The sequence below is a fragment of the Aureobasidium melanogenum genome (genome assembly GCF_000721775.1).
Source record: "Aureobasidium melanogenum CBS 110374 unplaced genomic scaffold scaffold_27, whole genome shotgun sequence".
Classification (NCBI taxonomy): domain Eukaryota; kingdom Fungi; phylum Ascomycota; class Dothideomycetes; order Dothideales; family Saccotheciaceae; genus Aureobasidium; species Aureobasidium melanogenum.
The window spans coordinates 93,843-107,563 of NW_024470079.1; the positions used below are offsets into that span (position 1 = coordinate 93,843).

At 50.3% G+C, this 13,721-nt stretch overlaps 5 protein-coding genes across 5 annotated transcripts; 1 reads left to right on the plus strand and 4 right to left on the minus strand.

The window, feature by feature from the left end:
- Window positions 1-953: 953 nt before the first annotated feature.
- M437DRAFT_57963 (uncharacterized protein) lies at window positions 954-4,292 on the minus strand (the record flags this gene model as incomplete). Its single annotated transcript, XM_041023311.1, has 3 exons — window positions 954-2,127; window positions 2,245-2,727; window positions 2,797-4,292. The coding sequence occupies 3 exons, from the start codon at window positions 4,290-4,292 to the stop codon at window positions 954-956; spliced, it is 3,153 nt and encodes a 1,050-aa protein (XP_040876039.1).
- Window positions 4,293-5,592: 1,300 nt separating this feature from the next.
- On the minus strand, window positions 5,593-7,010 carry M437DRAFT_78477 (mitochondrial carrier; the record flags this gene model as incomplete). Its single annotated transcript, XM_041026993.1, has 8 exons — window positions 5,593-5,693; window positions 5,745-5,856; window positions 5,908-6,053; window positions 6,116-6,295; window positions 6,345-6,563; window positions 6,619-6,689; window positions 6,740-6,774; window positions 6,834-7,010. 8 exons carry the CDS (start codon window positions 7,008-7,010, stop codon window positions 5,593-5,595), a joined length of 1,041 nt encoding a protein of 346 aa, XP_040876040.1.
- Window positions 7,011-7,800: 790 nt separating this feature from the next.
- On the minus strand, window positions 7,801-9,441 carry M437DRAFT_78478 (uncharacterized protein; the record flags this gene model as incomplete). The annotated part of the gene is made up of 2 exons (XM_041026994.1): window positions 7,801-8,708; window positions 8,763-9,441. 2 exons carry the CDS (start codon window positions 9,439-9,441, stop codon window positions 7,801-7,803), a joined length of 1,587 nt encoding a protein of 528 aa, XP_040876041.1.
- A 622-nt stretch (window positions 9,442-10,063) lies between these two features.
- M437DRAFT_69380 (ribosomal protein S12/S23) lies at window positions 10,064-10,572 on the plus strand (the record flags this gene model as incomplete). Its single annotated transcript, XM_041025274.1, has 2 exons — window positions 10,064-10,322; window positions 10,394-10,572. The coding sequence occupies 2 exons, from the start codon at window positions 10,064-10,066 to the stop codon at window positions 10,570-10,572; spliced, it is 438 nt and encodes a 145-aa protein (XP_040876042.1).
- Window positions 10,573-11,454: 882 nt separating this feature from the next.
- On the minus strand, window positions 11,455-13,688 carry M437DRAFT_10154 (uncharacterized protein; the record flags this gene model as incomplete). The annotated part of the gene is made up of 2 exons (XM_041018552.1): window positions 11,455-13,544; window positions 13,598-13,688. Coding segments are annotated over 2 exons (2,181 nt in total), but the record flags the coding sequence as incomplete, so codon positions are not given.
- Between the last annotated feature and the right edge of the window lie 33 nt (window positions 13,689-13,721).

The window sequence follows — 13,721 nt, forward strand, 5'->3', positions numbered from 1 at the left end:
GCTTGCATGACTTGAGCACGCGATATCGTACGGCAACATCAGACAGGTTACACCTGATCTTTATACCAAAGATCGCTTGTTGAAATGATCATTGTTGCCGGATTCAATTGCGACAGTAAGATTCATTGGAGTAGGCGATTTTCTGTATGAGCGTCAGATAGACTACGCCTGTTCATTATACTAGAAATCTCCTATTCAACATATCATTAGCACTGTTTGCCAATTCCGATCACGACAGCAAGCATTGTTTAAGCAGGAGATTTTCCGTAGGAGCGTTAGATAGACCACGCCTGATCCTTATACCAAAGATCGCCTGCTTAAGACATCATTATCGCTATGCACCAGTCTCGATTACGATAGTTTTATATAAGCAGGCGATTTTCTGCATGAGCGCCAGACAAATCACCCCTAACCATTGTACTAGAGATCGCCTGTTTATACTATCATTATCACTATTTACTAATCTCGAGACCGATGGCATGCATCGTTTAAGTAGGCGATCTTATATAGCAGCATCAGACAAACCACTCTTAATCCTCGTTATTAAATACTTGGACAGGCTTAGAGAATGAATGAATAATTGTTGATCGGTGGAATTGATCGTTTCGTGATAATAGCCCTGACTTTCTTCAGTGTCAGAAAAAGCTATCAGACCTTAAAGTCAACAAGGTTATGAAGCGATGAGAAACAAGCAATATATTTGATCTCGTAAGTAGAAAAAAAGAAAAACGTCTAGTCAATAATTCTGACATCAAGAAGAAGAAGATAAAAAAAAAGGAAAAGAAAGAGAAAGTGTGTGTGGGAAAGACTCCCAAGAAACAGAAACATCCAAGGCCCAATCTCCTTTCGAGTGGCCTGAAGGAAACGCCTCGCCAGTATAGTAGTATATTCAGAAAAAAAGCCCATCCCATATTCACAAAAAGATCCTTCCGTGTTGATCATAAACATATCACTCAATTCTTCTTGCTCGTCTCTGCCTCTTCAGCATCTCTTTTCTCCAAAGCTTCTCGTTCCCAATCTTGGATCTGAAGGCCGTAATTCGATGGTTTGCGCTGTGCACCAGCTTCAGTCTCCTCATTTTTATTTTCCTCCTTTTCTTTTTCTTTGAGAAGTTGTTTGGCACGAATGCTCTTAGCACCATCGCTGATACTTCTCAAACTTGCTTTGTCCACATCGGCATTGACGACGCGTAGACGAGCTTTGGGAACTGTAAACATGACTTGGACATCACGGTTAGCGGCTGCCTCTTCAATGTCCCAGTCTTCGCGTTCGTCTTCCGGTGTTTGTTTTTCGGCTTCTGCTTTCGATGCTGGGTCTTCGGGAACATCGCCCCAGTCGCCTGTGTCTGGGTCGTCGCGGTAGGGTTGCCAGCGCGGATCGCTCTCGTTGCCTTCCCAGTCGCGTTTGCCGCGTCTGGTGCCGAGGAACTGGGAACTGTCGCTAGCGGCACGGCGGGGAGCTGATGTTGACATGGAAGAGCCAGTGCGAGCGTGACTCTTGACGGGGCTGTTACTGCGATCGCGGTATTGCTGAGTTGGGAGTGGAACCGCAGGGGCGTCAGCACGTCTTGAAGCATGCGAGGCACTCATGCTGCGGTCACCGCTGAATACTTGACGGATACTGCCCATCCAGCCACGACGGCGAGGTGGAAGAGGAGGCGTTTTGCCAACGGCAGCTGCGATAATCTCTGCCGAAGTGCGCCGCACCTTGTAATTGAGCGGCGCAGTGACCTGGGCTTCTGGAGCGGTTCCAAGGAGAGCTTCGCTTTGTGCAATCAATTGACCAAAGGTAGTGCATTGTGTCGAGGAAGAGTCAGGTGCTCTTTCCAATCCGGGACGCAAGCTAGGTGGGTGCAGGCTGTTTGTCTGTTTGGGTTTGTTTTCCCAGTATGCAGGAGACAGACTACGTGACACGATGGATGCGCTTGGGGCTTGGGAAGGTGTGATGGACGGATGACCTGACAAACCAAAGAAGAGACCTGAGCGAGTTGAAGATGTTCTAGCAACAGAGCGACCATTACTCGAGAGCCCAGAACGATCAGAGTTCTCGCTCAACCCAGACGAAGTTCTCTCATCGATCTTGTCGGGAGAGCTGGACCTGCTGGCAGGGTAGGGAGAGATTGTGCGTCTCAAAGATGCAGCATATGAGTTGGTCCAGTGATTGATCCAGCTGCTGACCTGGTCTGTATTATTTGTGGTGCTCGTCATTACGCTGGTGTTAGTGGTCTGTCTGCGAATAGGAGACTCCTGAGAACCTTCTGCTGTGGAACCGATCTCCGGAGTGACGGGATGACTACGGAGAGGATTAGGAAGAGGATCTTTGAATGGATCTTGCTCGCTGCTCTTCAAGCCGATCATATTTCCAAGACCTCTGAATGAACGATTGCTATGTCTCGATGACAATCTTTCCTCTTCTTCGTCTCTCTCCTGGATCGGATGGATGTGGCCGCTCGTTCTGCTGATTCTACCATCATCGTAGCGAGGAGCAGCGTGGTACTGGTACTGGCTGCGGGTCAGCCCGTTCTTTCGGAGACCTCTGGTTGGGCTCGGAGCATTGATCGACAATCCAGATCTCTCGACCTCGCGGTTGCCTTCTTTGATCTGTGCAGGGCTGTTCTCCACACCATGAGGTGTCCATGTTGTGAAGCCGTCATGCATGTCCTCATCCTTCTCTTGCCAGTTGCCACCAGAGGCATAATCACCATGGCAAGGCTCGTAGGAGGTGCTGCTTCGATAAGGTTCATAGTTGGTGTTGCCGAACCATGCTTGCTCATAGCCATTGCCTCCACTCTTGTACAGTCGCTCTCTATCGCTCTCACGGGCTTCGCGTCTTCGTTTCAGATGGCGTTTGTACCAGAAGTAGAAGACGATGAGGAGGATGACGACCACTCCACCGATTGCCAAACCGACACCAAGACCGGCTTTTTGAGATGTTGTAGTAAGTGCTCCTTTTCTTTGGTCTTCTGCTGATGCGCCACTGCCTGATGTGACTTCTGGGGGCGGGTCGTAAGATTGTATCCAGGATTTCGAAGTGACATTGTAGAAGAGAGTTTGCGAGTTTGACGTAGACGTTGAGCGACGTAGGAAACGGAAACGGAAACGCTTCGAAGATGTCGTAGGAATATTGTAACCGCCCATGATCATCATGACTCCACCAGGAAGCATCGCTGCGCCGTGTCCGTAGATACCTGCTCCAGCCAGGCCAGAAGATGCTTGAGAAGGTACTGACCACTCCCAATCTCCATCACCTCCGTAGCCCGAACCAAGTTCTAAAACCGCCAACTGAGGTGAAGCGGCATTTGTGACATCTCCAACCCATCCACCGAACACAACCAAGCTCTTTCCATCTTCGGTCAAAACTGCTGTATGGCCTGATCTTGGTTCAACAGAAGTGACGGTCCCTGCCGAGGGTTGATCCACGGGTTGGTAAGTCCAGGTCTCTTCGGGCAGGGAGAACAGTGCTACCGAGGACATGTTGATAAAGGCGGCTCCAGTATGACCTCCTACCAACACAAAGCTTTGTCGTGCGCTTTGAGTGCTGCTCGAATTATCAGAGAAAGCAGGGCTCAAAGGAGTCATACTGAAGCCAGCCTCAGCGACAGGTGGGCCTTTGCTCGATAAGAATGCTGAAGTATAGGCTACCTGCTTCGAGCTGTCTAGTTCTGGAGAAAATGTCATCATCTGGTTGGTGTAGTTTGCTGCAGACATCCAGGTATCATCGGTAGCGTTGGGTAGCGGACACATTCCTCCAAACACATATAAACTTGTTGTCGAAGCATTGCCTTTGGCGAGATCTGAGAAAGCAATGCCTGAGCTCAGAAAGTCGGGCCCGTGAACCTTGTTCTTTGCTGCCGCTGCAGGCGTACTTTGTAACCATGTTCCATTGCCGTTCTTGCCATGGGTAGCTGGAATAAAAGTCCAAACTTCGGGGGCATCACCATCTGTGGAGCAGTCGCCAGCGACGACAGTTATGTTCTGTTCGCTACCTTTTAGTGGTGTGTATGCACGATTCGATGTGGTCTCCAGGAACGGCAAAGAATCGTAGAGGGTTGTTAAGGAGAGTTTTGAAGCCTCGAGCGAATTGGTAAGATCGAGCGAAAGTAAGCTGGCCTGCCCATTGGCGTTAGGTTGTAGAATATATGCGTAGGACACTGTCTGATCATCCTCGTCGTTCTGTTCGGGTATGACGATATGTGTTGGATTGTATGGTTGGTCCAGTGCTGAAACCTGAGCAGTCGCAAGAGCCAGAAGTCCAACTACGGGTATGCGCCTCGAGAGGGCCGGTCTTGACATGTTTTCGACAAAGTATCACAGTCCAAGTCCCTCAATCCATATACATCGTTAGAGCTGTGATGGATGTCCGCTTGTCTCGGTAGATCTGTCGCGGGTGCAATGATTCACAGAAGGAGCGGACGCGGAAGTGCGAGATGGTAGTGTCGTAGTAGCGAGACAAAGAGTGGCTAGGTAGGTACCTTCGTAGTAAATAGATGGCGGGGAACGAGACAAGGGAAAGAGATCCAATCAATCGAGGGCCACAAGGCTCTTCTGCAGCTGAACAAGGGCCTTGCACATGCGACCGCCCGATCATTCCGGTCCTCAGAGTAAACAAAGCTCGTCACGCAACCTACTGTATCCACACCCACGTAGTAGACCAAGGCACCAGCCACCGTTCGATACCAACGTCTGGGCCCTGCTTATATTGGTCCGTCGCCCGGCAGCAGCGAAAAGGCATGCTTGGATAAATTGGTAGCCACAGCTCCTTCGACAAATTGTGGCACCTTTTCGCACCCTGGAGAAACTTTGTCAACCAAGTTGCCAGAGCAACCCCCCAAATCCGAACCCTTGTTTCGCTAGCTTCTGCCCCTCCAGCATGATTTTTGTTCGACCGTGTCTGCCCTTGACGCCATCCTGCCATTGCGATCGATGTCCCGACGAGCTGAGAACTCTAGGAAAAGGTTATGTCTGAGTACGAGGTTATCTACCTACCCTTGTCAATGACGATAAGGAAGTGGGCTTCGACGCTTGCTTGCGCAGCTGACCAGCCACCTCTCAAGCTGGTCGGTTGTGTCAACAGATATTTCTTGATTCTAGAGCAGCGCTATGTCGCATTGCAACTGTAGGCCCGAGATGTTGAATATCACAATCGGTTGCCATGTCTTGCCAAGTGCTCTCAAACGAAAAGACGGTCGCTCAACCACGAGGATAGAACGAACCGTTTTAAACATTTCTGGCAGACTGCAATCTCAGAGCTGTAGCAACCACCGTTGACACACCTATCTAAACGATCACGAGCAATTGAACGGTGTAATAGCAGCATAACGAGATGATTTTCTGTCTCAGAAATTTCTGTTCTGTGATAAAGCAACGCCTAGCAATTAGCGATGGCGATAATTCTCGTGTGCCCAGCGATCTCCCTTGTATAATACAGCTTGTGTCCTCCATTAAACGCCGATTTGAAGAGAGCCAGAATCAGTGCCTCCTCCAGCGAAAACTCCTTCCATGCTAGTTCATGCGCATTCGTTTCGTGCGTAAAATCAATGATCCGTCCCGTCCCAGATGACGCCTCGCTTCATATACATTCCCAGAAACTTAACTAGATGTCTGCCGCGGTGATGATTCTCTTCTTGATCTGCTCGAATGAAGAAAAGAAGATCATGTTAATCAACGCGGAGCGTCCGACACTGACTCCGAGACCTGATATACTGTTAGTCGGTGCAGTGGCAGAAGCATATCATTTTTGATTACCTCTGTATGAGCCGGGCTGAAAGAACTTAATATCAGGACGGGCGACCTGAGCAGAGCCTCCTTCAAGCTGGCGCTTTTGATATTGAGTCTTGACGACATCGAGAGGGTAGATCTGCATACTAGTCAGCATCAAGATCAGAACGACCAGTTGGAATGCACATACCATGACCCAACTGACGATGCCACAAGTTGCACCGGCAAGAGCAACTGCAGCTGGCTCTGCTGGGCCATTTCCACGAGCGTTCGAGAGGATCTGCTTAACGGTCTCGTAGGTGCCAAAGTAAATAGCGGTGCCCAGAGTGTCGCGGACTGAACCATTGTCTATTAGTAGTTGCTCAAAGTGCCAGATTGATGTGTTGCAGAGGACTTACCAAGGTGCAAGCGATAACCGCAGTAGAGGCCACGGATACCACGGTCACGAACAAGCTGTTGAGCTGTTCTGAATGCGCCAGTGCGAAGGTCACTGATGGGCTGAGGGCGGTCAGAAGGGTTGGCCTCTCTCTTCATCTTGCCGGCGAGTTGTGCATTGAGCTTGATGAGCTCGAAAGGACCTTTGCTTGAATTAGCAGTTGTTTGAAATGGTTACCGAGACAGACATACAAGAAACGCAAGTGATGACAGCACCAGCGATAGCTCCAGCACCGGTGAAACAGGCGATGGTTGACATGGTTGGACTTTGACCCCTCTTGTTGGCCAGCTCGAGAGGAGACCTTCCGGTCATCTGGGTTATGTAGTAATCGACCACGCGCTTAGAGCGGCTGTACAGACTGAAGGAAATGGTGCGGACCAACGTAACACTAGCCATTGGGGCGGCAACACCTGAGGATTGAGATGAGCAAACATGCAACCAATGCTTAGTAGACACCATGCGTACCTCTCCAGAAAGCGCGCAAACCTTCGACTTGGTAGGCATCCTTGACGGTTGGAAGGAATTTGGTGTCATAGCTTTAGTTCAGTCAGTGGGAGCACACAAAATACACATGACGCCTGCTCACGATTGCATGCGCACTTTGGCGAAGTCGAGTGGGAACTGCACAAGACTCGTCAGCGTCAAGGTTGACCGAAGATGTGTTGTGCGATGGAGCTTACCGCTATGAAAGTCGAGAGCACACTGGATGCTCCGGAAGCCAGCTCAGTCTTCCACTCGACAGCCAATCTCTTGACATCATCACTGGCCTGGTACTGCAGAATGCCGAGCCTGGGTGGCTGAGCAGAGGTCTGCTGCTTGTTGTGCGACTTGTCGGAGTTGGAGTCAGGATCTCTCATGCTGGGTAGTGTGCGGTGCAGGTAGTTCGCGGTAGAATTGTTGCTGAAGACAAGAGTGTCTTTCAGTTCGCGCGCTTGTGAACGAGCGGCGTGCGCTCCATTGGCTCTCGGCGGCTTCGACGACTAAGCAAGGCAGCGATATACGGGGTACGGGGTAGGAAGCTCTCGGCAGGTTTCAAAGACGTCGACGGGACCGTGGCAGCACGAACGATACCCCGTTCGCTCGTGAGCGAATCTACAGGGAGATATACGAGTTCCAAGAGCAGGACAGGCTTCAGACGACGAATTGGACGGGCACGCCGTCGCCTGTCGACTTCGGTATGAGTATGCAGCAGGACAAGAATTGATATTGGCTCGACAGAATCAGCGACGGCGACGTGGGCAAGAGTAGCTGGATAGAGGTCGACTTTTGTAACAGCAAAGAAGCAGAAGCGTGAATTATGGACTGACGTTTGATTGGCCTGTACCCCGCGCCGCACCTTCTCTGAAGCCAACCTACTTGAGGCTCGCTTGAGTGACCGACCTGCTGTAGCTCGATTAGATTGCTGTGAAAATCACGCGGCTGCTTTTGCTTTTCGGCAGAGACATGTGAATATGCGTGACACCAGCGTGGCCTGTGGTCGTCAATGCCAATTCCTGAACCGTATATTACATTTCTGCATGTCGAGTCATCATCGTCATCATTTTCCCCTCCACATTCACGCCTGACCTTTGGAGGGCTCGCTGATCTTGCTTTCTCGATTCGAGAACAACCCAAATTCTGTCCAATCGCATGCCGCATCTTGACATGTTATAGCAATATCATTCCAAGTCCTGAGAGTATGCTCAAGCTCAGGATGATCCATTTGCATGCTCTTGCATTTGCTGCCTCACTAGGCGCTCCCTTGCCAACATTACTCTGTCCGCTGGCCATAGCTGTACAGCTAGTCCCGCAACCATAGCCAGAAGGGCAACATCCTCCGCCTACGCTGGCTGCACAACTAAACCAGCCATTAGCACAATTTCCAGTCGGGGCTGCAGAGCTAGCGCCGCTGGGAGCAATCACGGTCAGTCCAGAATTGGTAGCTATCGTGGTGCTTGCAGAAGCAGGACAACTCGTCGTGTCACAATCTCTTCCGACTCGACAGCATCCACCCAGATAATACGCGCTGCACATATAAAAACCGGTCGGACAGCCAGAATAGCTAACAGTATTGGACGTTGAAGTGGTCCTGCGCGTTTCGGTAGTCGACGACAATGCTGAGGTCGAGACTGGTCCAGTTCCGCTTGTTGGCAAAACAGGTGGAGCAGCAGTGGATAGTGGTGGGCAAGTCAGAGAGCCACAAGCTCGATCAGTCGGACAGCAACCACCACCAAGGCTTGCTGGGCATGTCTGGAAACCAGGACTGCATGTTAGTGGGCCTTGGCCTGGAGACGAAGAGCTAGGCCGTGTCGAAGAAGTTAATGATGTTGTCGACGCGGCCGAAGATGGAAGGACGGTCGTCGTTTCAACGACTGTCGTTGTCATGGCGTTCCCAGAAGTTGTGACCACTAAGGTGGTCGTCGTGGTGCAGATCGAGCCTGGTTGCGATGCAGAAGTCGCTGGAATGACGAAGGTTTCAGTGGTCGTGCTATCAGATAATGTCGACCACGAAGCGCCAGTAGTCACAGTAACTATTGGCAGTGTAGTGGTAGTTGTAGCGGTCGATGCATATACGCCTATATAGTATATCAGTGAAAGAAGACTTGGCTTTGATGTTCTAGTCAGCTCACATCCAATACCCTGGCAGGTATAGCCAGGAATACAACAACCACCATTATCATTTTTGCAACTTGTGTATCCTGCAGCAGTATCACACAACCCAATCTGCCCTCCACAGCTCGCACCGTCAGGACAGCAGCCTATCGTTGCTCCATCGTTGGCTGGTAGAGAAATGCAAGTTTCGCCAGTCGCACAGCAGCTGTTTGGGTATCCAATCGATTCGCAGCTGTTAGTTTCAGACGGGCATTGGAACGCTCTTTCGGACAAGCTGCGATCAAAAAACCTGTGATTGGGGATAAACTGTTGAGATTTTTCATGCAAGAGCAGTGGTGGAAGCAACTCTTCAACGTTGGATATGTTCAACAACCGTGCTGCAGAGCTGACTGAACGTCGAGCGTGCAGAGGCTTATCCATCTCAATGGAGTCGAATGCCTGCTCGTTGAATTGCCAGTAGTCCAGAAAGAACTTTTCACCTTCATCGTCGCTCATCTTTCGCATGCCGCATGGTGAGGTCAGATTGAGTTTCTGCTGTATCTCGACATCTCTCCTGATACGGTGTTCGTGTTCAGGATAGTACTTCGCATCTGGAGGTAAGTTGTAAGGCCAGTCTTGACTGTACGCAGGCGTCGCAAAGATGGTAGTGATCAGAGCAACAGGTATGGCTAACAGCCCAGTCACGGTCTTAAACATTTGTGCCTCACGAAAGAAGTGTGTCGCAAGCTCGAGACTGGAGATTCACTTGAACGTAGGAATAACAATAGTGAATATGAAGGAACAGAACCTATCGTGGTGATGGCCTATGATCAAAAATATGGTCTAGGATCAGACTAAAAGGAAAACAGATTGCCATTGCAAGTGATACTTAGCGTTGCCAGAGCTACAGTGCAGCAAGCAGGATCTTCGTGCATGCAAGCCGACGAGTGAGAGCAGAGCACAGCCAAAACCTGGAGTTGGACGTGTTGGCTTTGCGCGGAAAGACAGAGCGACGGCTTCGAGCCAGCGCCAAGAAATATGGTCGCTTGCCGCACTTTCGGAAAACTCCGCCGCCGCACCTGAGAATTCGCGATTTGCTGGTGCCCTCTTTTGAATCTCTCGTTCGCGACCGCTCAGTGATATCGACATCCACCGACATCGACAACCGGTAGGTGCTATTCCATATCCTCCTCGAGCCCGTCAACACCACAATCGCCATCACACTCTTCGCCGTATCAACGACTCTTCTCCTCGAACCGCGCGCGCCCGCCACTTTCCAACTTCACACAACTCAAAACCTCTCGAACCCATCCACTAACACATCTCTCTTGCAGCAATCATGGGTAAAGGAAAGCCAAGAGGTCTCAACGCCGCCCGCAAGCTCCAGAACACCCGCCGTGAGGGTCGTTGGGCCGATCTGAACTACAAGAAGCGTCTTCTCGGTACCGCCTACAAGTCCTCGCCCTTCGGTGGTTCATCTCACGCCAAGGGTATCGTCCTCGAGAAGGTCGGTGTCGAGGCCAAGCAGCCCAACTCGGCCATTCGCAAGTGTGTCCGTGTCCAGCTCATCAAGAACGGCAAGAAGGTCACTGCTTTCGGTACGTGAAGGACTCGAGAGGAAGCGCACACAACACGAACAAAGTCATTCTAACATTTTTGACCTTACCAGTCCCCAACGATGGTTGCTTGAACTTCGTCGATGAGAACGACGAGGTCCTTCTCGCTGGTTTCGGTCGCAAGGGCAAGGCCAAGGGTGATATTCCCGGTGTCCGTTTCAAGGTCGTCAAGGTCTCCGGTGTCGGTCTCTCTGCTCTGTGGAAGGAGAAGAAGGAGAAGCCCAGATCGTAAACAACTCGTCACTTCACAGTTGTACGACTCTTACGCTTTCTTCTATTCGCGGGCGGAAACAAGCGCAACAACCAAAAGATTCTCTTTTTCACATCCACTCGGTGTCAACATCATCATGCTTGCGGGTTGATCGGCTTTTGGCGAAAATGGGACCTTTGCGAATCACAAAAATGAAAAACAAGTTTCCAAAAACACCCAAAACAACGTCCTGTCTCTTTCTTCCCGCTGCAAAAGAGTTATCTTTGTCTTTCCGCCTTGCTGCTGCTTGCATCAGATCATACACAGCGTCTTGTGACATAGCTTTACGGAATGCACATGTCCAGCTCTGGGCTGATGAACGAAAGATACCCGCATTCTGTCTACTCTTCTACTTGCCACTCTTGACTGACCATCATTGTGCATTTCTTTGACCAACAGCGTCTCCCCTTAGGCTTACACAGGTAACCATCACAACTGTCTTGTCTGTGGACTTCTCAACATTATGCTTCTCATCTCATCCTTTATTTCCTCCCTTCCCTACACATCCTACACTTTGCCACACTCTGGACTCTGCCCACTTCTCCTGTGGCCTTGTCCAATTTTCAGTGCAAAGAAGATTGACTTTTTGTGTCCTACTACTCACCGGCATGTCTCTTCTCTTTCGAGAGCGTGGGCATCTCGGTCCATGTTTAAGGTCAACAAACCTTACATACCATCTTCGTATTAATCAATGCAACAAATTACTACTTCCATACTCTCTTCACCTGTCCACAGTCAACACTTGTATACTTTCATCACAGCGCGACGTCTCTCTTACACAAATTCTCCAATTCAAGGTAAATAGCTCGCTGCCCAAAACTTCCAAGATATACAAACTGGCTAGTTGCTATCTATCTACTTCTTCCTATCCTTCAACCCATCAACACCCTGCCCCCAAGCACCTGCTTTCTTCCCCCACTTGACAGTACCCCAAACATGCGTCCAAGAAAACTTCGGCGGCGGCTCTTCAGACCTTCTAAAAGGACTTGCTCCATGTCTGAACATGATTTCGTCGTTTGCCTGATCCACAGTCCTCGAACTTCCCATCTTTGCATCATTACCTGCCTGCGCAAACCCTGAAGCAGCGGCAGAAGAGGTGGTGGTAGGGGAGCTAGGGACGGGATTTTCCCAGGAGCGAATAGAGGAAGGAAGAGGTTTATGCCAGCCTTCCTCAACCCTATCCCACCATTTCTTGCCGCACATCTCCCAAAGCCTGGATGTTGCTCTCCTGTAAGCAAATCTTTCATCTTCGCCTGTGAAGCTTTTTACGTTGCTAAAATCTGGGCTATTTCCTTGTCGCAGTCCACGCATTCTAAAGTCGTCGTCAGGGTCGATGGGACCACGCTCGTTTTGTTCCGACATCCTGCGAATACGGTTCGGAGGATCGTCTTCGAGGGAGTCTGCAGCGAGCAGGTTTTCAAAACGCGAGTGGGTGTAGTCTGGTTGTTGCTGTTCGGAGTAATCAGGGTTGGAAGACAAGATGTTAGGACGGAAAGGAGCGGTGGCATCTTGATATGCTTCTGCAAAGGTTTCTGCGTATACGGCGTCTTGATTTCCTTCTCCCGCCACACTCTCTGGGAAAAAGATTTCATCAGGGCCGGCGGAGGCGTTGGTGATGAGCAGTTTACAGCGAGCTTCGTAGAGGGCATCGAGGAGTGTGATAAACCGCCTAGCTTCGTTTTTTTGCAGCAGAGAGAGGACGGGGACGGAAGAGAGGATTATGGTGTGGTAGGTAGAGGCGAGGGTTATGTAGTCTGCGGGACCGAGGTTGGAAGCACACAGTTCGGAGAATGTCCAGGAGGAAATGCCGTTGTGGGAGCGTGGGACAGGGATTGTGCGGCCGTAGACGCGGATGCTGGAGGGTGTCCAGTCGATTGAAGAGGCTGCTGTGCCTAGAAGCGTTTGTTCGGCTTCTGAGACTTTGGCCTGGTAGGCTGCTTGTTCTTCTTCTGAAGCCCCAGGGCCGGGAGCAATCAAGAAGTAGGTTGGGGCTTTGATAGTATCGGTGTTTGTCGCTAGCTCTTGCTTCTCAGTCACCTCTGGGATATCAGAAACAGCAGAACCGCTTTCGAAGGCTTCCAGATCTGTAACATCCTCAAATCGATCTTCTTCAGCGATCGGAGGTGGTGCTTGGGTGTTGGCTTCGTATCTGCGATAGTCTTTGCCACTGCTCATCTCCCAGATCTCACAACGAGCCTTGAGTACCTCAAGAAAGCCGGCGAATTCACCTTGACCGGCAAACATGTTTTCACTCTTGCCTTTGGTGGCTCGTCCCATGCCCAATCTCTGAGTCAAGGACTGCAAACGTGATGGTGGTGGGAAGGCCATACCAGCGGCTTTGTGCAGTTCCTCGGGCATCCGGTTGCTTGTCGCGATGAGCACACCACCGAGTTGAAAGAATGAAGTCATCAAGTTTGTCATGATCTTGGAGGCGGCCCTATCCGGTAGTTGAAACTCATCGAGGAAGAGGATAGGAGAAGTGTTGATCATTTCACGAGCGAGCCAGAGTAACGAATGTTCTTCCACATCCGCACCAGCCGCTTGAGGCAATCTGGTCAAGCGGTTTCGCCTTAGCACTTCCAACTTGGCAAACGTATCCAGCATAAAAGTGTTAAAGTGCCAGCGAGCCTTCTTCCTGTTTGGTAAACAATCGGCAAACAGATCGATGAGCATACTTTTGCCAGTGCCTACTTCACCATGAAGCATGAGACCTCGAGGCGAATCCAGATTCATGGCGGCTTCATGGCTAGTCAGGACTTTGGTTAGAGCTAGACTGTCTCGTTTTTCTTTTTGAGCAAGGAGACTTTGCCAGACTCCTCGTTTCTGGGGATCTGGTTCTACATTTGTGTTCACTGAAGGGCCCACGGCGCGGGTTATCTGATCGAGTCTGTGCTTGTATTCGACAGTGGGCTCATAGTCTTTTAGTCGGTCATATAGTTTTTGTAGATGAATTGCTAGGAGATGTTGGTATACGAGTACCCAGAAGAAAGTAGTACAATAGACTCACCAAGTCTATGTTGAGCGGGATCCTGTGTTATACGATTGGTTGCAAGCAGAGCGCGGTATAGTACAAGCGGGTTGGTGATGGCAACACCAGTATTTGGTATAGAAGACAACGACATTGATAATAG